Raw genomic sequence first — 21268 nt, 5'->3', positions numbered from 1 at the left:
AGAATAAAGCTCTGAAGCATTTGTTAGCTTTGCTTACGCCTAAAAATCTATACATAGCTTTAAAATACAAACACGAGAGCAGGAATTCAGTACCAAAGAGATAGATATGACTCATCCATGTACTCAGCTCCTTTTATCATACCACAGGTTTCTTAAAAACTCTACATAAACAAGTCATTCGAATCAATCATGTTGCAATGATCAGTTAACATTTGATAAATCTTTCCGTTCAACTTATGCAAAGACACGTGGAACAAACTGTCTGTAGTCTATCATATATCATGTACAGCCACTTAAAACCTTCAGAGCTCCAACAGTTATGCTACAGACACAAAAGCTAATGTTTCTTCACACTGAATAGTTTGTCTACTTTTGGGGGATAACTGTAACTGACAAAATTTATTACTTTTGACCAGACGCCCATAAACCTGATGTGACTCATAATCAAGTGCAATTTTACAGGCTTTACTTTGTAATGACCTATTTATGTGCAGTAGCTGCATAACGTTATCATATCACAGCAGCCAGCTGCACCAGCACAGAACTGGGCTGAGAAATCCAGCCCTGCAGCCAGCAGACCTCCTGTCAGCTACCGTGCCCTCAAGCTGCCAATAGAAATGAGCACTCTTGGTTTGCTCCTGTGCATATTAACACTTACAAATAAGCAATGTTAGATCAAAGCCCTTCATTGCCTATCCTCTAAAACTGGTAATAGAGTTTCGCAAAGTCTTATAACACATGAAATACATGTGCAATTAAGTTGCTCTATATTTGAAAATATTATTTGCTAAAATAAAATTGATGTAGTGTACCTCGTAAGAAGTATGCATGGCTCTGTAAAAGGTGAAGTTTTTTGAGAATCAGAAAAGGTTGGCGTTATTTTATAGAGGGAGAATATTTTACTTATAATTTCAGCCTTAATGCACAAAGTGAATATTTAGCAAAGTTCATGCAGGGAAATGATCCACAAATAGCAACAGATCACAGTGCATCTTTTGCAGTTCTTATCCCAGCCAACCAGGAGGGAAGTATTAAGAACCAGTCATACAAGGGCTTAGGTTGGAAGGGCCTCAAGGATCATCAAGCTCCAAATCTCCTGCCACATGCAGGGCCACCAACCTCCACATTTAATACTAGACCAGGCTGCCCAGGGCCCCATCCAACCTGGCCTTGAACACCTCCCTGGGCAGCCTGTTCCAGCACCTCACCAACAGAGTTTGTCACAACGGTCAACAACAGAGTTTCATTCTTACAACATAAGAATGATGTAAGAACGATCTTTGCACAATATTCTTCTATGTGACTGTTCACATTTTGTTACAAAACTACCCTTCAGCACTTCAGGCTCATCATTACTGTGTTACACATTACAACATTCATTACAAGGATAGTTGATGGCTTTCAGCAGTGTCTTCAAGCAAGATGCGCTTAACAGAAACTGTAACTCTAGTCTTCAAATGAGCAACCTTCTCTCCTCAAACTAGTTTTCATACAAGGTATTTTATCTGTGTTTTAAGTAATACTGTGGCCCTTTAAGCATGTGACTTCACAGTTAAGGCTGAAATCTTCCATTGCATCTCCTAAGGTAGTAATCTCAAAGACAGCACATGTTGCAAAATACTTGGGAATAACTTGCTTTTGTCCTTGCATTCATACCTTTGCAGAGCAAGCCTTTATAGTTGTTAACTAGGTAGTTTTGGTTCTGTCACAATTCATTTTAAGCATAAACTGTAAATACAACATAGAAAATATTTAGAGTATTTGTGTGTTAGAACTGGAGATTCAAGAAAAACGGAGGTCCTTCACTTTTCAGTCTGTGAATTAAATCTTAAAAATGCAAGTAGAATACAAGTAGTGGACACTCCACAATTACAGAAGATCTCCGATGGTGTTAGTACTACAAACAAGATCAAGAGTGGTCAATTTCCCAGTTACCTCTTTCAGCAGCAAGGGCCCACACGCAGCAGAGCTTTCTCCCTCTAACACTGGAGTCACTGTGTACAAACTTTTCAGAAAGCATGAGATGTACCAAACGAGCGCTTTCAATCCACGCTCAGGATTAGAAACTCAGAATTCAGAGAGCATGCTCAGAGCTGCAGCACACTGTTCTGGAAAACAGTGGTTTAGAGCAACTTGCTGCGTACAAGACAGCTTGCTCATAGCATTTGTTTTTCCAAAGGGCAACTAAGTGAAGGGAACAGAAAAATCAGAATGTTCAGAAAGCAGTCCAATCCTGGCTACAGCTTCTCTTTGGAGCACTACAATTGCGTTATCTAGTGGCAGTACAGAAGTCTGGATGTCTGGTTATGTGTTTACAGACATGCCAAGTAGCCTGAATCTGTCACCCTACACACCCTAAATTCTCAAGGAATTCGGATTCCTAAGGACTACAGCCTCAAATAGAGTCCTTAAAAGTATATCTCATACACACACAGAGTCATGAGAAAAAGAAATTACGCATACACTTCCACAGTGCTACTGAAAAATCATGAAATTAGTTTTAATTAAGAACTGGTAAGTTAATGAGCTTTCATAAACTGGATATTCCAAGAGGTACAAAAAACACCCTGAACAAATTTGATAACCCATAGGCAAGAAAGGAAGACATACACTGTGCATCACTCCAACACTTGTTACAACGAGCAAGCCTCAAATACACCATTAGGTGCTGCTCACCTCAGCTCATCTAACATACAGCAGGCTGAAATAGAATGCATTTAGTCTTATTAAGTGGGCAGTAATACAAGCCGGAGTGTTTTAAATGCTGGATTTCTCATGCCACTATCATCACTACTGTCTACATCATCACTACAGCTGTAGTGCAAGAATTTTGGAGTATATCATCCCTAGCTTAATCTCCAAATATGAAGTTGCTGCAAAGACTATCAGTAACTTGAAGGTATTTATGTAGAATTCATTTGAAAATGAAGACAAGTGTTTCCTCTGCTGAGCAGATACTGAAAGCACTACAGCCTTCTGTTTTTTAAGTAAGGTATGTAACAGAAAAAGGAAAAAAAAGATACCGATTGCTGACAAAAGATCTTCCTCAGAGGGGAAAAAAACTAAAAACTCATTTCTCTTTGAAGTAGACAGAAAAAGTTGGAAGCAGATGGAAAGGAAGTACAAGAGCTGCTCTGAAAGTAATGCCTCCGACTTCATGATGCTGGCCCATGACTTCAGATGTATGTTTGTTGATATGGCAGCAGAGGTTGAACTTCCCTACCAATATTCCTTTACATTTTGTTGTTGTGTGACAGATGGCAGCAGAGCAGGCAGTCTGACAGAATGGTGTCTGACACAAAAGTGCATATGAAGGTTGTGCCACTGAATTTGTCCTTGTTGAAAAATGGCACCCACTGACATTCCTCAACACTTTCTGAATGTTTACAGAGACCAAACAGTGAGGTGGTGCTCTTCAGCAGCGATGACAGCGGTGGCACCTTTGCTAGTGCACATTTTCAGGAATGAGTCGTGCAGCTCTTGTTCATTTCTGGTGAAAAAGCATTGCTAGTAGTGGTGACTATGTTGAAAAAGAGCATTTTGTACCTGAGAATGTGCTCTATCAAATAGTGTTATTGTGCTCTTTGTATCTGTTGCAGTTTCCATAGAAATAAATAGGAGGCATGGCTTTCAAAGTGACCTACCTACATGTTCTCTGAGCTGTTAAAGGAAAAAAAAAAAAAAAAGAATTGAAAAGAAAAAAGAAAACATTCCTCCACTCAAAAAAAACACAAACAAAAAACCTATACTCCTCACAGGAAAGTCCACAAAAAGGAAAATCAAACAGCATTAAAGTACGAATATACAAAGGAAATTTTAGTTTGGGTTTTACAAATAAATGCTTCCATCACTCCCCATTATCAGAATTAGTCCAATAAGTTTCTGTAAATAAGTAAAAAGAAATAAACTTTCCCATAGGAAGAGGGGCTCAGAGAACAAGGTCAATCCATTAACAAGGTGTAGGGCAGGGGCTCAGTATAACACTTAAAAGCCCTTCCAAGGAAATAAAAGACATTTCACATTGAGACTATACTAGCAAAGAGCAAGACATGGAAAAGCTGGCCTTAAGAATGCTACTTTAAGGACGCTTAAGCAATTTTAATTCATATTACTCTCATCAAAAGCAGTCTTGCCAAGCTGCTTTTAGTTATTTTTTAAATAACTACAAAAAAAAAAAAGTTTTTTATTGGCACTAATTTTATTGGTACTTGGATGCAAAACTTGGGTAGCGTCATTACTAGAGTTTCCAGTTTCACGAAAAGGAAGCCTTTGATACAAATAGTATCACAAAGCATCTTTTTTCTTTTTTCTTTTTTTTCTTTTTTTTAAAACATCTAATGATGCAGCTCAAAGCAGTCATTCATCACTAAAAAGCTATGAATATAATAAGTTTTTACTGGATGTGCTCATGCTTATAAAAGAAGATTCTCCCCTTCCACCCCCACTCCTTATTAAAGGAAATCTTCCTTCAGTTACAACAGTCTTCTTAAAGACAGAAGTCAAATTCCTCTTACTTTCTGCAAGCTGTTTTACAGTGTGAAAAAACTTTTTCAATGGGTTTTTAAGCAATAGGAAACTCCACATCATCCTCCATTAGAGGAGTAATAGACCACACTCTCACAGTAAGAGGCAAAGAATCAACTCAAGGGGCTATTGCGATGGTTTACCCAAACATCACTGGCAATCATTTAGACTAGCACTTCTCACACACTGCCAATTCTTCCCTCTCCCCTTCCTGCAGTGTATTGATTTAAAAAAATGATTATTTGTGAGAATCCTGCAACTGTTCTTTCCAGTTGTACTTCACCACTGCCTTTTCCTCCCCTGTATAAAGGCTCCAAAAAAAAGATAAATAAAATAATCAAGAAACCTCCTTCTACATCTCAGAAAGATTGTAAGTTTTATGATCCTCTCCCCTCAGTTCATCAGCCTGAGGATGCACTCAACATACAGCTTCTGTAGTATCTGCAACTAATCCGTGTTAAAATATTTTCCTCCCAAATTCCTGAGGCACAAAACAAAATCTCTATTTTTACAGATGGAGAACTTGATATGCAGTAAAGATCTTCTTTTAACCTATTTATCACAAAAAGAAACAGGAAAAACAAAGTAAATCTATAGGTGTTTGCTAGGTATATTATTCAGGACTGCCATACTGAAATCTGAATGATATTACATAATGTAATCAGTTAATCATAAAATATCTGATTTGCAAAATACTGTTGATCAGTGTTATTCAGCAAATGACTTTAAAACTTACCCTATTACATTACAAAACTTACCCTGTTACATTACAAGGCATTTTTTAATTTTCATGCACCCTGGAGTCTTTTCTTCTTTGCTGATTTTTTTCACTCTGTACTGTCGAATCTCTCGCACCAATGTATAAAAAGCATCCTCCACTCTCTGCATTGTAAAACACAACTCCTTAAAAACTGCTTTATTGACAATCTTTACATATTGGAACACCATGGCAGGGAAAAAAAAAATACCAAAATTATGAGCTTTACTTGAGAGAAGTCTATGGATATCCAGATGGCCCACAGAAAGTCTGCACTCATACTGGGTCCAGAGATGATAATCAAAGATCCCATCCATCAGAATAGATGGAGAATTTTCTCCCATTTCTTCCAGTGTTGAAAACAGAGCTTCAATTTCTGAATATTTTTGCATAATTTTGTGGGTGTGAATGTATTTTGCAGACAAAAAGCCCTATGAGACTGGTAACTAGGGGGCACTTACGTACAGCTAGCCAACTATTTTCACTTCTTAGCCAAAGCCAGAACCTGTCACTGTTTGGGCTGGCAAAGAAAAGTAATCTTGTTTACCTTCTGTACTTTAAATAACTACTTGCTTTGCAAAATTTGTGCAGCAGGCTACTAAAGTGTAGAAAAAGTTCATATGAGTTGATAAAGAAATAAATTCCCTTAAGAATATAAAATTCCAGAGAAAACTGTTTTTAAAGCTTTTTTAGAGAGCAAGGATTATGCTAGCAAGTTTAGAAGAATGGGTTTCTGAGTCATGGCAAAGTGCTTTCTAAGAAGTATCTCAATGGTATTTCAGAATAACTTTCCAATGTAAATACTGTAATAAGAGAAGTTATTCTTCCACGCTGACAAGGCAACAAGTTCATTACTGATGATGTGTAAGAGCTTGGTTCAGATCCACATGTAAGGCACACCTGAGTTCTTCTCTCTGGGCCAGAGTCAGGCCCTATGGCAGCACTACATCCATACAGACTCTGACCTGCTGCTGCTCTCGTCTTCGTTCGGCAACAGACAGCTGCTCAAGCACACCAGGGCCAACAGAGCAGCATTTCACCTCTGGTCTCACATACTACCTCTCCACAGCTATGCCTTTACACCACTTACAGATAAGGATACCATAAGCATTTAAAGAAAAAATAATGAGGATTGGTTTATTTCAGCAAATAGGGAAGTACAGCGCTATCGTTAAGTTGGTGGCAATGTTTAGCTACAGCTATTAAAGGAGAAGCAAATCTCTCCTCAGTCAACCTCATGACTTGTCTCTTCAGTCAGATCAACACTGTTGTTAATTTAACACAAGCTCACTATCTGGAAATAAAAATGAAAGAGACTGAACATCAAGATTAATTTAAACCCCAGAACTTTATTATTACTCAAAATCTGAGCTTCTGTATGACAGATTTTCTTTAAGTTCCTCTCCTGCTCATCTTTTTATTGTGCACCCAATAATGAAAATAGCTAACATTCGCTGCTACAGTTAGTGGGTCACTTTGCATGAACCACACCACGGGCTATCTTAAGACTGCTGCTTATTTGTGAGTTCTTCCAAACTACAGCCATTCGAATTTAAAGACTAAATTAATTTATTTCTTGGGTGATATCTGTTACACAAGATGTGTCCAGTAAGCATGTAGTGAACTACTGACAAGTTGAGCCTTCTTAGGTTGTAGGTCTTGAAAACTTTAAACGAGCTATTGCAAACATCAAAACTCAAGTAAAGCTCATGCTTTCATGTTTTCCTAGAAGGCATGGAAACTTATTCCTGAGGAGGAAAGATTCAATATTGATCAGCTGCTACGTGCCAAAGCACAGGCTGTACGAGAATCAACGCTTTGCAAATCTACTGTTTTGCAGTAGAAATACATAATTTGATTATGGAGATTTCACATAAATAATCAGGCAACAGTTCATCACTCTATGTTTATTGCCATCTTTCCCATCACCAACAGGAGCCATGATTTGCTTTAGCAATGCAGAGAGATGCAGAGAGACAGACAGAGTGAAAAAAAGAAATCGCTACTACTGCCACCATCGAGAACAGTCTTATGAATGCTGTTGAGGAAAATTATTCTGAAAACAAATGCATACAAAGAAACATCTGTGCTAATTTCAATAGCACAAGGTGACATTTTTAGAGAGCCAGGTGCCAAGCTTTTATAAACACGAGTCATTTTAATACCAATTTCCTTTAAGAGTTTTCAATATTACCTTCTTAAACAAGCCTGGTTTACACATCTAAAATATAATTAACCAGCCAACAGAAATGGAAGCAAAAAATACCCTTTGGCAGAGTTTAGAATTTCAGCAACGTGAAGAACCCATGATCTCAATGGCAATGTTTTCAACATGCTTCTGACTTAGAAGGTAGTCAAACATTCCACTCAAAGTCATGTAACTGAGGTAAATGGCACAGTAACAAACGTCAGATCTAGTAGCCCTTTGTCAGGATAATCCTGCCCCTCCTCTCTCACTCCCATGATGGGGGACTATGCACTATATGCACAGGGAAGAATTTAAAATTAAAGGTTGTGTCAGACAGGGAGAAGTAAGAACAGCTATAAAAATAAACCCTGACAATTCATACTCTTCTGCATAAGGACTATGAAAGGATAAGTGATGCAACATGCACTATAAAACCACCAGTACAGACACTGGCTTACATATACAAAATAGTGTTAGTGCTATTTATAAAAGTCACATAATATTCACTTTAGTCAGTGGTTTAGCTAACAAGAGAAGAACGAACACCCCATTAACCACAACCAATAATCTATAGCCCTATACCCAACCTGTAAGATCCACCAAGTTAATACTTCACTGCTCAACTCAACAATTTGTATGAAAAAAGAAAAGAAAAAAAATCACACAAGGATTTGTGTAACAACATGACTTTTATGCCAGTCAGAATGGAATGAAAACCAATTACATTAGCTTTTAAAACACTTCCATTTCAGTGTTATTTCCTTTCCTACTTCTGGCCCCACCTATCAATTATATATAATCTTAAAATCGGGATTAGTTGAAAGAGATACAAGGTAATGCCTCAGCACACTGCACTGTCTTTTAAAAGACACATCTCGGCAATCAAAAAGGAATAGACAGGTAACTCCACTGCAGTTTCACCTCCCTCACTTCCTCACCCTGAAGCCCTTTTGCTTCTTGTTGGTCTCCAGCAAAGCCAGGGCAAAAGGAATGGCAAAAGCAAGTGGGCAGCGGGGAGCCCTCCAGCAGGGCATTAGTGCCAGCAGCTGCATAAACAGAAGAGTAAGAATGTTCCTGCTGCTGAATAATCTTCTCGGGCCTTATATAGACTCTCAAAGTTATTAGGCCATCAGCTACACTTGCCCAATGGCACAAGTTCTTCATATAGCCACAGAAAGGATCAGATGTATAGATATCTCCTTCTCTCTCTCTCATTTCTTTTTACACCAAGGACTGAATTCTGCCTACTAGAAATACATTCTATGGGCCACATCCAGCTCATAAAATGGCTTGACTCCTCTACACCCCCACTTCAGAGAATTACTTTGGAAGAAGGTAAATGTTCATATGTATTTTATATCAATTAATGTGACTTAAAAGTCATAACACACACACACACATATATATATATATATATATACACAAACACAAATATTTAGATGAGCTTGCTGTACTTAAAGATCAGCTCCTTCTTTCAATTCCATTCAATCTTACCATTTTAATACACTGCATCATTAGGAGGTTTAATGCCACACTGTGAAATAAGCATATCTAATGGTTCACCTTTTGAGAATGTTACCTTCCAGAATAGACCAGCAGGTATCCCTACCATAAAATCTGAGGCTTTTGAGCGATTACTCATCTGCAGAGGGTGTAAAGATCAGCACTGAAAAACTAAAGGCCATCCCCTTTCTATAATATTTCAGTTGACACCTCTAGAAATATGAAGTAAAAAAACACCAAGAAATAAGTTGCAGCAGTTCATACATGAGTCATGATTGTGCAGTGAAAAGTACAAAGCTCCAGCAGACCCCTTAGAGGCACACCTGGGTTAAAGAGAAACAAAGCTGATACTACTTTGCATAACTGAAGACCAGAAAACTGAACAGGAATGGCAATCTGTGAGTGTGAAATTTTTCACTAGGTAGGCTTATAGGATAATGTGAAGACTGGGACTTCTTTGAACATTACATCATTTTCAATCCACTTTCATTAGAGGATTTGAGAAGAGTATTCCTTAAACAAGATGTGACACTATATAGCAGGCTGAACAAAGTTACATCTAGATGTTAATACAGACTTTGTATTTCAAACCTCAGATGCAATTTCAGAGTTCTTCCTTTTTATCTTAACATCTCAGTGACAGCCACTAACACAGGAGCTTCTAACCACCATAATTATCCAGACCATTTATATGCCACACTCTTTCTTGTGCCTCATTGATCATCAGCCATTGAAGTTCTGTAACTCTATTTTACTTACCCTACCTGACAAGGGTTTACTGGCTCTTCCTTATTGCCTGAAGTTAGAATTCCATTGAATCCTCAGCAAAGTTTCAGTAATTGGTCCAGGCCTCAACTTGTCAGAAACTTAGGTGGGTACAGCATATTTGCACTAATAAAATTGTCATTCCTTTTAATATAGAAATAATTTATGTACTGTTTACGAAGAAGTTCTGTCAAGTGATGCAGCTCCATCTATTCAGCAGATGCATGACATTACTCAAACTGCAGCACTCTGCCCTTAATTGCATTTTTCTGCTACACGTATGTACCGATTTACATGCAATACTTCTGAAGAGGCAGAGAATAAAAGTTATTTGACCACTCAGATCTGCTGTAATTCCGTGTACAGCAGGGACTGTGTACACCGTGGACTGAGTGTAAGTCCCTGTTCTCCTGTGAAAAATATCAAACCCCAATGCAAACCAACTTTTTTTTTTTTTATTTAAAGGAATGGTTTCTTCAGTACATAACCAGTTTCATTTATACTGTATACTTATCTTCTTTTGAGTGCAGATATACCACCTCCTTCACCTTTCTCCCAGAGTTACAGAAATACTGGAAGAGCTCTAATACTGTCTCTTCCATCTACAGCAGCTGAGTACAACAAACGTGTGCTCTAAAGATTTGGAAAGTTATCGCTTGACACAATCAATTCACCCTGCAGAAATCATAGAATGACTTACGGACCTTAAAGCCTACCTAATTCCACTCCCTGCCATGGGCAGGACTGCACCCAACAGCTCAGGCTGCCCAGAGCCGCATCCAACCTGATCCTGAACACCTCCAGGGATGGGGCATCCACAGCTTCCCTGGGCAGCCTGTGCTCCAGCATCTCACCGCCCTCTGAGTAAAGAATAGTAAAGAATTCCCTCCTAGTATCTAATATCCAAACCACCTGTAGCTTCAAAAAAAAGACTTACGGTCAGTTGCTTACTTATAAAAAGGTATTTGAAGCACGTTCCACTCATGTTAAATTAACACCTTAAAAGATTCTTTCTTTTGTTATTGAGGCTTAGAATAAACTAATGTACTGTCTGCTTAATCCTCTTGCAGAGGAGAGAAAACAAACATTTCACCTCTAAACAGGTGTACTTTTTACATATAAAGCCTAGCATAATAAGAATTCTGCAACTGACAGTGGAGAGTACCAGCAGCCCAGGTCTCATTCTTTCAGTTTGCGCAACAGAAGCAAATCACAAATTAATACACAATTATCAGCAGTCAGAGAGCTGACAGAAAGAAAAGACACCACAAGAATTTCTACTCTGAAGAAACAAATCCATTGCTGTAATGATTGGTAATGCTCAGAATGATTAACTTGATGAAAACTAAGCTGAGTGCTACATTTTGATTTGTAAGTTGTGAGCTTTACCTGTCTTGTCTTTGCTGATGTTTCAATAAAAGGAATTCCATAACTTCTTGCTAAATCCTGAGCTTGTTTTGTATCTACTGTTCTGGAAGGCAAATCACATTTGTTTCCTACTAGCACCATTGGGACATCTTCAGAGTCTTTAACTCTTTTTATTTGTTCCCTAAAGAAAAAAAAAAAAAGAAGAGTTTATTTAACAGATATTAATAGTTTATACAGTAGATTATAAAACACTAAAACAAATGAAATTATGGCATTTCAACATCATTCCTTATATTAATTCACTGCACATTCACTATTAGAAGCTACTAAAAAATAAATAAATTGATCAAGTCCTATCACTATCAAGTTTATTACTTTATTCTTAAAAGGCTGGCATGTTGCAGCAAGTGTTTCTATCAGCAGTGCTCAGTAAGCCGAACTGCCATAGCTTCTCATGTCACTACACAAGAATCTTCCCCAAAAACAACAGTTAATGTCAGTAATGTCAGCTCTGGTATAAATCTTACTACCCATCTCCCATACTTTGCACTCACAATACCCAGTTCATTTGCTGAGATAAAACAGTCAAAAGCCCTCTGCCTGTACTGTGTTTTTCAGGCTAGGTCAGCATCATAAACTATGCACTTAGATAAAGGGATTTTAAACTCCGAAGACCACTGGTCTGATTCTCTGAAAAGAGAAATCTGGTAGAGTCTTTTAAAAGAAAGAAAATGTTTTTACCATATCATTTAGATGTACTTGTAAAGAATCTCAAATAACAATCATTTATTTCTTCTTTTCTTTCCTTGCTTTCTTAAACAGTCTATAAGCCTTCTCCTTAATGCAGTCGTTGTTTTCAGTTATTTATTTAGAAACATTCAGCTTCAGTCAGCAAAGTCATCCACAGGTGTGGGAATGCACAGGAGGAGCTCCTGCATTCAGCTCACAGCGCTGAGTTAAAACCCAGAAGGCCTCCTCGTGCAAGTCTACAACTATTTCTTTATGAAGCTTAAAAGCAAACTTCACACTCCTTTTTGCCTTATGTCAACACCTTACCATTTCCTTCCTCCTCTACAGACATAGGAAACTCCTTTCTAATAATCTGGTTAGACAGTGGAGATGTAGGGTGTTTTTCTGAGAGCGAGATATTTTTTTATCTCTACTTGAGAACTCTGATCTATTCCATTTTTATTAGGAAGCTGCTGGTACATCACATTCTTCACTTACTACATTTTAGATATAGTGAAAGGTATATAAAGACTGGCTAGCTCAATTTCAGTTTGGAAAAGTAACAGTCCTGAAACAAAGGGCGTACAGAACTCTCCTGACCCCACAGTTGCTACAGGAAGGTAAGCCAGCAGTAAACTAATTTTGTAGATAGAAATCTACCAGTTTAGCAACTGAAATCAACACTACGCTACCAAATGAGCTGAACTGCTAGCATACAGGAGAAATAAAGCTACACAATCCAGACAGCTACAGCTCCTCACTCTGATTACCTTGAACTATCATAAGGTATCCCACCTTAAGTGAGGAATCAGTGACTTTAATTTGTTACAAAATGGGCAACTTCAGTTTAAAAGTAGATGTTGAGTTTGTGGTTATTACTTACAGCAAGTCATTCCTATGCTACACAGCAACACAAACTCAAGAGCATTTAAATATTTAACTTGGAATAGCTTAACTTATGCATTTGGGAACAGCCTTAAACTGATGCTGCTAAAATCAGTGATCTTTGGTGGGATTTGCCTTCTAACACAACTCCCAAGCAGAATTCAATGTAATATGAAGCTAAAAAGCTATAACTTGCTGGTATTGATAACAGAAGTAGAGACTGCTTCTCTTCCATTTTAGTGTAGCTGCCATCAAGCAAGCACGAGTTTCAATTTTTAACTAACTCAATCAGCCATCATCCTGGATGTGAAATTTCATATGGGGATCCTTTTTATTTTTTTTTCTTTAAGGTGTCAGAGCCCAGGTTACCACTTAGGTACCCACTTAGATACTCTTGCATGGGTATTTTCCTCCTCTTCCCCCAGAGAAGAAAGGCTAACAATATATTATCTGTAAATTTTAAACTGTGTTTTTCATCTTTAACCCTCAATTTTATTTATGGAATAGGCAGAGTTTACTTTCAGATAATTTCTTACTACAAAAATAATATCCATTAAGGCAGTAACAGCCATTCATAACAGAGAGCTTTCAGATACATTGCCTGCTTAACTCCAGAATGAAACAAGAGATTTTCAATTACCGAAAATTACAGACTTACAAATGGACAAGTAAATTGTAACACTGCTAATTTGCAAATTTTCCTTTAAGTGCTATTTCATGAGAGGTCAATTCATTATCCAGTGTAAAAAGCAAGCAACCCACACAGCTAATACAAGAGTTAGTCATTTATCTTTCAGCATACACACCTATAATGGTGAATATCTTCAAAAGATTTTGTATTGTTTATAGCAAATACACACAGGAAGCCTTCTCCTGTTCTCATATATTGGTCCCTCATTGCACTATATTCTTCTTGACCTGCTGTATCAAGAATATCCAAGAGACAGGTTTCCCCATCAATTACTACTTGCTTTCTGTAGGAATCCTAAAGAAGAGAGAGAAAAAAAAAAAACATGGTTAAATACAAACAAAGTTTTTAAGCACAGATAGTTCAAAAGATGTTAAAGTTGTTTTCCAGTAGTTGATCATACCTGAAAACACTTATAATCCAATTTTACAGATAGGCAAATGAAAGCATAACTGGTACCATATCTTTCTGCTCAGACATTAATCCAGAAATGAAAATGCTACTGGAAGGACATGTTCTGTTCTGATCTGCATTCCGTGTCTTCAGCAAGTAACACTGCATGCATATGCACGTATGCACATACACACAGCATTCTTATTTCTCATTTTGTACAAAGAGACAAAAAGTTCAAATTGAATCCAGATCAAAAACCTCTCCCTTTGTTCATATGAGAATTGAAGAAAGCTGTAATCCTGATTTTAAAAGATTTAACTATGAGCTAACTCAATTGGAAAAAAAAAATAAGTGAAATGTGGCCTTCATTCTATGGATGTTAATAAAAACATCATGCCACAACAATGTACAAAATAATAAAATAGAAAAAGTTCACAAGCAGAACAACTACTCCAAAAATCTATGCCCCTGAAAAGGAAGTAAAGCATAAGAAACCTTCAGAGTTTGAGACGGAAAAAGCTGTTTTATATCCCTAAGCAGCTGCATATAACATTTGTTATCAAATCACCAAAAATTAGTGAACACATTTGAAGTTCAAGTTTTTCAGACAAGACAGAGCAACACAAAGCACAAAATCAGACACAAGCCCTGATAGGTTCCGAGAGATGCTGGAACAAATTATTTCAACACTATCAACTCAAAGTTTTCAGGTCACTGACTCAAGTAGCCGAAATCTGTACAGAGTCCGAAGCAGCTAAAAGTAATGCTTATTTACAGGCCTTTTGGTGCTAGACTTCTGTAAGCACATAGTTTTAGCAATAACGAGAGCACGAGTCCTATTTTTTCATCCAAACCTCTATTTCCTACAAGCACTATTATAATAAGACGACGTCAGTAAACTTTAAAAATGTCACTGAGCACCACAAACTATTCTCAGTTAATAATATAGCAAATAAAAGGCGTCAAGAGGAAATCATGGCATAACCTTTCAGATCCTTTAGCTAGAGATTAACATAATATTGCTTGTGCTCTTGTTATATAAGCAGGATCTTTTTAATACTCTACAAAAAAAAAACAAAACAAAACAACCACGAACTGAAGCTACTGTGAGGGGAACTGAAGTTGCAATTCTAGCCAACTTCAAGATGAATTCTGCACGGCCTTCCTTCCTTTGCATCAATTTTAAGCACTATACGCTGTGCACTTTATCAATTTGGTGGTTTGGTTTGTTTTTTAACACAGAAGTTCATTCTTTCTTGTTGCTAATCCTAAAAACAATCAAAAGACAGCTGTATAGAATCAGTATGTTCAAGTAAACAAATGCTGGGCTCTTATTTATCTCGAGCCTTGATACAATTCAACAATACCAGGTAAAACGATATTGACTTCTTACCCTTAACACACAAGTACAGCTCCAACGTGATTCTGGAAGTATTAATGTCACAGAAGTGCAAATTCAGTGTTCAAGTAAGCAGTTGGCAGTCTTTGAAATATAAAAGCTGAGAGAAATACACAATCTCCAGTGTATTTTAAAGTAAGGCTAACATTCCATCTCAGCGCTTACATGAGAAGGAAAAAAGCCTGCCCATCTTTATCCCAACTCACTTCAATCAACAGGAGATCTCCCACATCCTATCAACTTTATCACAGTTCAGCAATGTATTAACAGATCTTCTGGCATTGCATCAGTCATAAAAAAAGCCCATTTCATTTTCTTCTTACAATTTGACTGCTACTTTAAAAATATGAATTTCTGTGCAATTCATCACTCTAGAGGGAAAGCAACTCTCCAAAGCTGAGCTCTAAACAAAAGCTTTAAGTAATTTTCATCAAAGAAAACCACTTTAAAATTCTTCCTGCAAGAAATGCTAGTTTTAATATGCCACACCAGCAGCAGCAAAGCTGCATGAACACAAAACACAGCACAGGTAGATGAGCAAGGAATGCCTTCAGATAGTTTGTTCTGAAAGAAAACTAGAAGAGAGGATCTGAGATGGAAAAGACTAAGGATGTGGGAGAGAAAACTCAAGTTTATGATTTCCTACCAAGTTGCTGAAAAAATAAATATATGGCTTTTTCAATTGCTGTTTTTTTCCACCCTCTCCCCTGCAAAAGAGTCAAGCCTAAAAAATCCTATTTGGCACTATATGAAAACCAAACCACCACATCAACAGCTCAGGTTGCTGAGACCCCCACAGCAGCACCACAGTGAATACCTGCCCACACAGCCCAAGCGCAGATAACATTCAAATGTTACCATACTGTAAGAAATTACCAAGTCCAAGAAAAAAAAAAATAGTGCAGGATGAACTGAAGAACTCAAAGCTAGTTACACTGCTACAATACCTGTCATAGAATCATCAAGGAATCACGGAATGACCTTGGTGGAAAAGGACCACAATGGTCATCTAGTTTCAACCCCCTTGCTACGTGCAGGGTTGTCAACCACCAGACCAGGCTGCCACATCCACATAAAGCCTGGTCTTGAATGCCTCCAGGAATGGGGCATCCACAGCCTCCTTGGGCAACCTGTTCCAGTGTGTCACCACCCTCTGTGTGAAAAACTTCCTCCTAATATGTAACCTAAACCTCCCATGTCTCAGTTTAAAATCATTCCCTCTTGTCCTATCACTGTCCACCCTCGTAAACAGCCATTCCCCCTCCTGTTTATATGCTCTCTTCATGTACTGGAAGGCCAAAATGAGGTTTCCCCAGAGCCTTCTCTTCTCCAAGCTAACCAAGCCCAGTTCCCTCAGCCTTTCCTCACAGGAGAGGTGCTCCAGCCCTCTGATCATCTTACTGGCCCTCTACTTCAAAATGGAGTATCAGAAGTATCCCCCAACATGGGCAGACTCCCTTTTAACAACAAAAAAACCCTTCTCATGATGTTTTTGAAATCCAGCAGCTTCACTGCACACTGGAAGATATGGCAATGGAAAAGCACCTAACGTAGGACTACTGTATATAAAACAAAATGCAAACTAGAAATTAAATGCAACACTATACATGACTCCAAATATGAACTTTCACTTCTCTGAGTATGCAGACACTATCTACATCAAAGAGTTTCAATTTAATTAATCACACAGTCTGCTTTCAAGCCATAAAAAACATAAAACACACACATTATGCTAAAGGAACAATGATAATTCCATTTGTTCACAACAATTACCCATAACTAAAGATGGCATCTCAGCTTCCTGTCACAAATTGAGTTTATCTGGAAAAAAAAAAACAACCCACTGACTAAAGAAACCCCATCTAGGAGAGTAACTACTTTTTTTTAGGAATCCACTCTACCAATGATTAAATATTAAAATATCATAATTATTATGAAGCTACTACATGTTGGTGGAAGTTCCACAGGTGCACAGGTCACTGAAAAACACACAGACTTAAATATCAGTATTCCTAAATCACTCAAGGGATTTTGCTAATCCAATTGAAAAATCCTTTGACAGCCAGCAAGGAGGACAACTCCTTCTCCAAGTCACTGAAAACATGACCTAAATGCTAGTACATGTATGCTGACACTATAAAAAGAATTGATTTTAAAGTAATCACGGAAGATATTGCAAATAAAGATTTAACGAATCTCGACCAGTAGAGGGCATCAGTCCAACTGCTCTGTGCATTAAGCCAGAGCTCAAAGGGTGAGTGTACACACTTAGAAAAAAAACACTTAAAATTGCTTGGCTGTAAATGTGCTTTGACATCCATTTCAAGAAAGATACGAAATTGTGATAAACACAACAAATTTATTTCTGAATAACAGGAGTTACTCAAGCACACAGCAATTTCATTTTTTTCCCTGTCATCAACTGTAATAAATTCAGATACAAAGTACAAAATAAATACATGTTTTTTTGACTGGATCATGAGACATGAAGCTTCCCAATCAGGTAAGTTATTTGTTCATTCACTAATTCCACTGAAAAGAGTACAGACGTGAATGTTAGAGAATGCATCTGTAGTTAAGCAACCAGTTGTTTTTTGTTTTTTTTTTTTTCCTCTCCTGCACTGTTTCAGCAATGTAAGAATTTAAGAAGAGATGAATTTCACAATGGTTACCATGAAAGATTTAAAACAACTGAACAACCAGGTAGGTATGGAACCCACAGTATACAACAAACCCACAGTATACAACAAACACTCAGCTCTTTTCTATGCCTACTCCAAAATACCTCATTATTTTTGAGGAAAAGGCATGTTTTGGCAACAACAACAACAACAAAAAAAAAAACAACCAGAAAAAGAAACAGTAGTCAGTGAAAAACAATAGTTGTGACACTACTGAACCACTTATTTACTGGTCACAACCGTAGCCTTATTTCCTCATTGCACAAAAAGTGAGCCTTTCTACAGCTACTGTTCTTTGGGCAGCCCCATACCAGAACTACACCTATACACAGGAAGCACAACCAAACCCTTCTGAAGGGATTGTGCTCAAGCCAGAAGTGAAGCATTTAAACCCAACTACAAGCCCCCTAGCTGGAACCCATCTGCTTCTCCAAATAACAGAGCACCCCACAGTAACTGAAGTATGCACTCCCTACAAACCTAAGCAAGTTACAGAATTATAACACCATGAGCACACAAAGTGATCTACCAGGTGGGTAGATAGAATAACCATCCATAAGGTCTCAGGATTTACAAGGCAAAAACAGCAACCAGCTCCCTACAAGTTCTTGGCTGAGTACAAGCAGACTAATACTGTTACATTCAACAAGCTGTTGATGCAGGTAAAATCCATTAGGCTGTAGGTTTCTCCCAGAAAATCATATTGGTTGACTGCAGACCACACCACAGCCTTACAGACAACTTACCCTGTCCATTAGTGAATAAAAGCCGCTGCTCTAGAATTCAATGTCCTTCCTACAAGAACCGTATGTTTTATTATCATTAAAATTCCTTCAGCATTCCTCAAAATACTCAACTTGCTGATTAGCAAAAATCCCTCAAGTGATTTAGAACTGACATTTAAGTTCTTGCGTTCCTGAACGGTTTACACAGGTTTGTCCTTTTCAGACAACTTCTAACGTAGAACCTCAACAGTGCTTTCTGCAAAATTTAAATGTACCTCTAATCCAAGAAACCTAGATGATGAGCAAGTAGTACAAGTGTTACCAACAACTCTGTAAGTTCCTTTTGCAACCAAAAAGTAAAATCCCATTTTGCCTGTTCCTCTCAATGAGTTGTGTTTCTTGTTTTTTAAGACTGTTCTGGGTTGACATTTTGTTTTCAGATTTCAAATCTTAATAACTGAAAGAGCTACCTTGCTAGTGCAAGGTAAACATTCTTCCTATCCATTCACAAAACCTTCAGCAAGCATAGGGTAATCTACCTGGCCACGCGTCAGACAAAGTACACAGGCACATTAAAGGTAATCCCAAACACAGCCTGGTGCGTCCCCCTTTGTGGAACACCAACTCAGGCCTGTACTTCACTGAAGTAAGACAGCCTCCTACCATCTTGGGACACTGGCTCCTTTCACTCGTGCCTACCTGAGAATGACTCCAGAACCATTTCTGAGTCACCACATTAAGCCCAGATTTATACCCTTGCGATCCCTTCAAGTGAGGTTGGAAGCACCTCATTGTGTAAACATATAAGTGAAGTCATAAGCTGCAGAATATTTCAGTGCTGGGAACATAAAAATCCCGGGTAAGTTATAATGTCATTTCTCCTTTCATACAGTCTGAGGTTATTACATCAAACTACCCACTGGAGATTTCAGACAACACTATTTACAAAGCCAGACCTGCCTACTCATTAAAAGCCTCTAAAATAACAGAACTGTGTAAGTTCAAACAGATTTTCAGATTCTGAAGGACTGTGCCATGTACAGAAAAGAATTCACGATAGCAGCTATCCTGCATCTTTTTCTAGACCCACAGAAACATACAACTGCTTGTTAAAAAAAAAAAAAAAGAAAAAAAAAATTGAATTCCAAATTTTTGCCTCATTCAGCATAACAACCCAGAACACATTCCTCACCATGTGACACAGATCCTGATGATAAGAGCTGAGAAAGCCTGACACATGCATTTCAGAAGTAAAATCTCTCCTTACGTGTGACTTTCCATTTTGATATTAAGAGACCGATGTGGAGCTACAGTGAGTTTTGGCACCCTTTCTCCATTAGAGTTTGGCAAGTACTTCCTTACCAAGATCCTGCAAACTCACGTTCAAAGTGTCCAACACAACACAGCAACTAACACGCGCCACATTTCCACTTCACAGAACTGCTCATTTTTCACTGTAGCTGTTGTTATACAGCCAGCTCAAGAAATACAGCAGTTTGCTAATGCCAGTGTGATGCTATTCTTTACTTTTTATTTAATACAGTCTTGTTCCATAGCGTTTTTGCAGTAATGTCCAACAGCAAACAACTCCCACCAGCACTGCTAACCTCCCAGCACACGAAGACGGAGGTGTTTACCTCTATGGTAGGGTCATACTCATCCACAAAGTGGTTCTGAATGAGCTGTATTGTCAAGGCGCTCTTGCCCACACCACCAGCTCCAACGACAACAAGCTTATACTCTGTCATTTTTTAGCAGACCTGGAGGCAAAGAAAGCAACGTTAGGCAGAAAGGGTTGGGATCAGACCAGCGAGGATGCCGTCGGTGTAGCTTCATTCACTATCGCGTTCCTTTACTACTACCGGAAAGCGGTTCCCTCCCGGAAAAAAGGACAAAAAGCTACGAAGGGAAGAGATTCCTCAGACAGGCTCTCGTTCCCCACCGCTTTCTTCTCAAGTTCCAGCGGCACGGCAGCCCGCCCCTCCGTCCATCGAGCAGGGAGCGCAGCCGCCAGCCGCAGAGGCTCGGCGGGACGGGGCCGCGGCTCTCACCTCTCTCCCCTCATCCCGCCCAGCCCCGGCACCGCAGCGCTGCGAGGGCGCTAGCACGGGCTCGGCACCTCCGCGGCCCGGCCGCCGCCCTCCCCGCCCCGGCTCCCCCAGCGCGGAGCCGCCGGGGCCGCCTAAGTTTGCGAGCCGACCTCGCGGGCAGGATGCGGGGTGATGAGAGGAGGAAAGGGGGAGCGGCGCGAGGCGCGGGATTGACTCAGCACCAGGTGCCGGGCTCCCGGAGGGCGTTGGCCACCTGTCCCGCCGCGCCGCGGGGACGGAAGGCGAGGGGCGGGCGCGGGCCGCTTGGGTGACCGCCGTCCGGCCGCTCCCCGCGATCAGCGGCACCGAGGGCGAGGGGGGGGGGCGAGGGGGCGACCGGCTGCGGGGAGTCGCTTCTCCTGCCCCGCCTTGGCGGGGAGAGAGGGAAAGAGGGGGGGGAGGGGAAAGCGCGGCCCGGGGGGTCGGGTACCGGTACCTGCCCGGCGCTCTGCGGGCCGCGGGAGCACGCCGGCGTCTCCCTGCCCGCCGCGCGCGGCGCCCGCTCCGCGTCCCTTTCCGTCCCGGTCTGAAATGGCGGGGGACGGGGAGGGCCGGAGCTGGAGCTGCCGAGGG

General features: G+C 39.5%; 1 protein-coding gene across 3 annotated transcripts in view; it reads right to left on the bottom strand.

Moving 5' to 3' along the window:
* The window catches only part of KRAS (KRAS proto-oncogene, GTPase), a 24379-nt gene extending 3111 nt beyond the window's left edge, over positions 1 to 21268 (bottom strand). Inside the window, exons 1-6 of one of the 3 annotated variants that reach the window (XM_052690603.1) lie at positions 21132 to 21268; positions 20243 to 20365; positions 13526 to 13704; positions 11127 to 11286; positions 5291 to 5406; position 2567 (exon numbers count right to left, since the gene is read on the bottom strand). In XM_052690603.1, the coding sequence (XP_052546563.1) occupies position 2567; positions 5291 to 5406; positions 11127 to 11286; positions 13526 to 13704; positions 20243 to 20353 (567 nt within the window). In that variant the 5' untranslated portion in view covers positions 20354 to 20365; positions 21132 to 21268. Of the gene's footprint in view, positions 1 to 2566; positions 2568 to 5282; positions 5407 to 11126; positions 11287 to 13525; positions 13705 to 20242; positions 20366 to 21131 lie in introns of all 3 variants that reach the window. The other 2 variants (XM_052690601.1, XM_052690602.1) reach the window with 2 other exon arrangements.

The sequence above is a fragment of the Tympanuchus pallidicinctus genome, unplaced genomic scaffold, assembly GCF_026119805.1.
Source record: "Tympanuchus pallidicinctus isolate F22 unplaced genomic scaffold, pur_lepc_1.0 scaffold27, whole genome shotgun sequence".
Taxonomy (NCBI): domain Eukaryota; kingdom Metazoa; phylum Chordata; class Aves; order Galliformes; family Phasianidae; genus Tympanuchus; species Tympanuchus pallidicinctus.
Note: the sequence above shows the minus strand (reverse complement) of the source record. Positions and strands in the feature narration are given on the sequence as shown.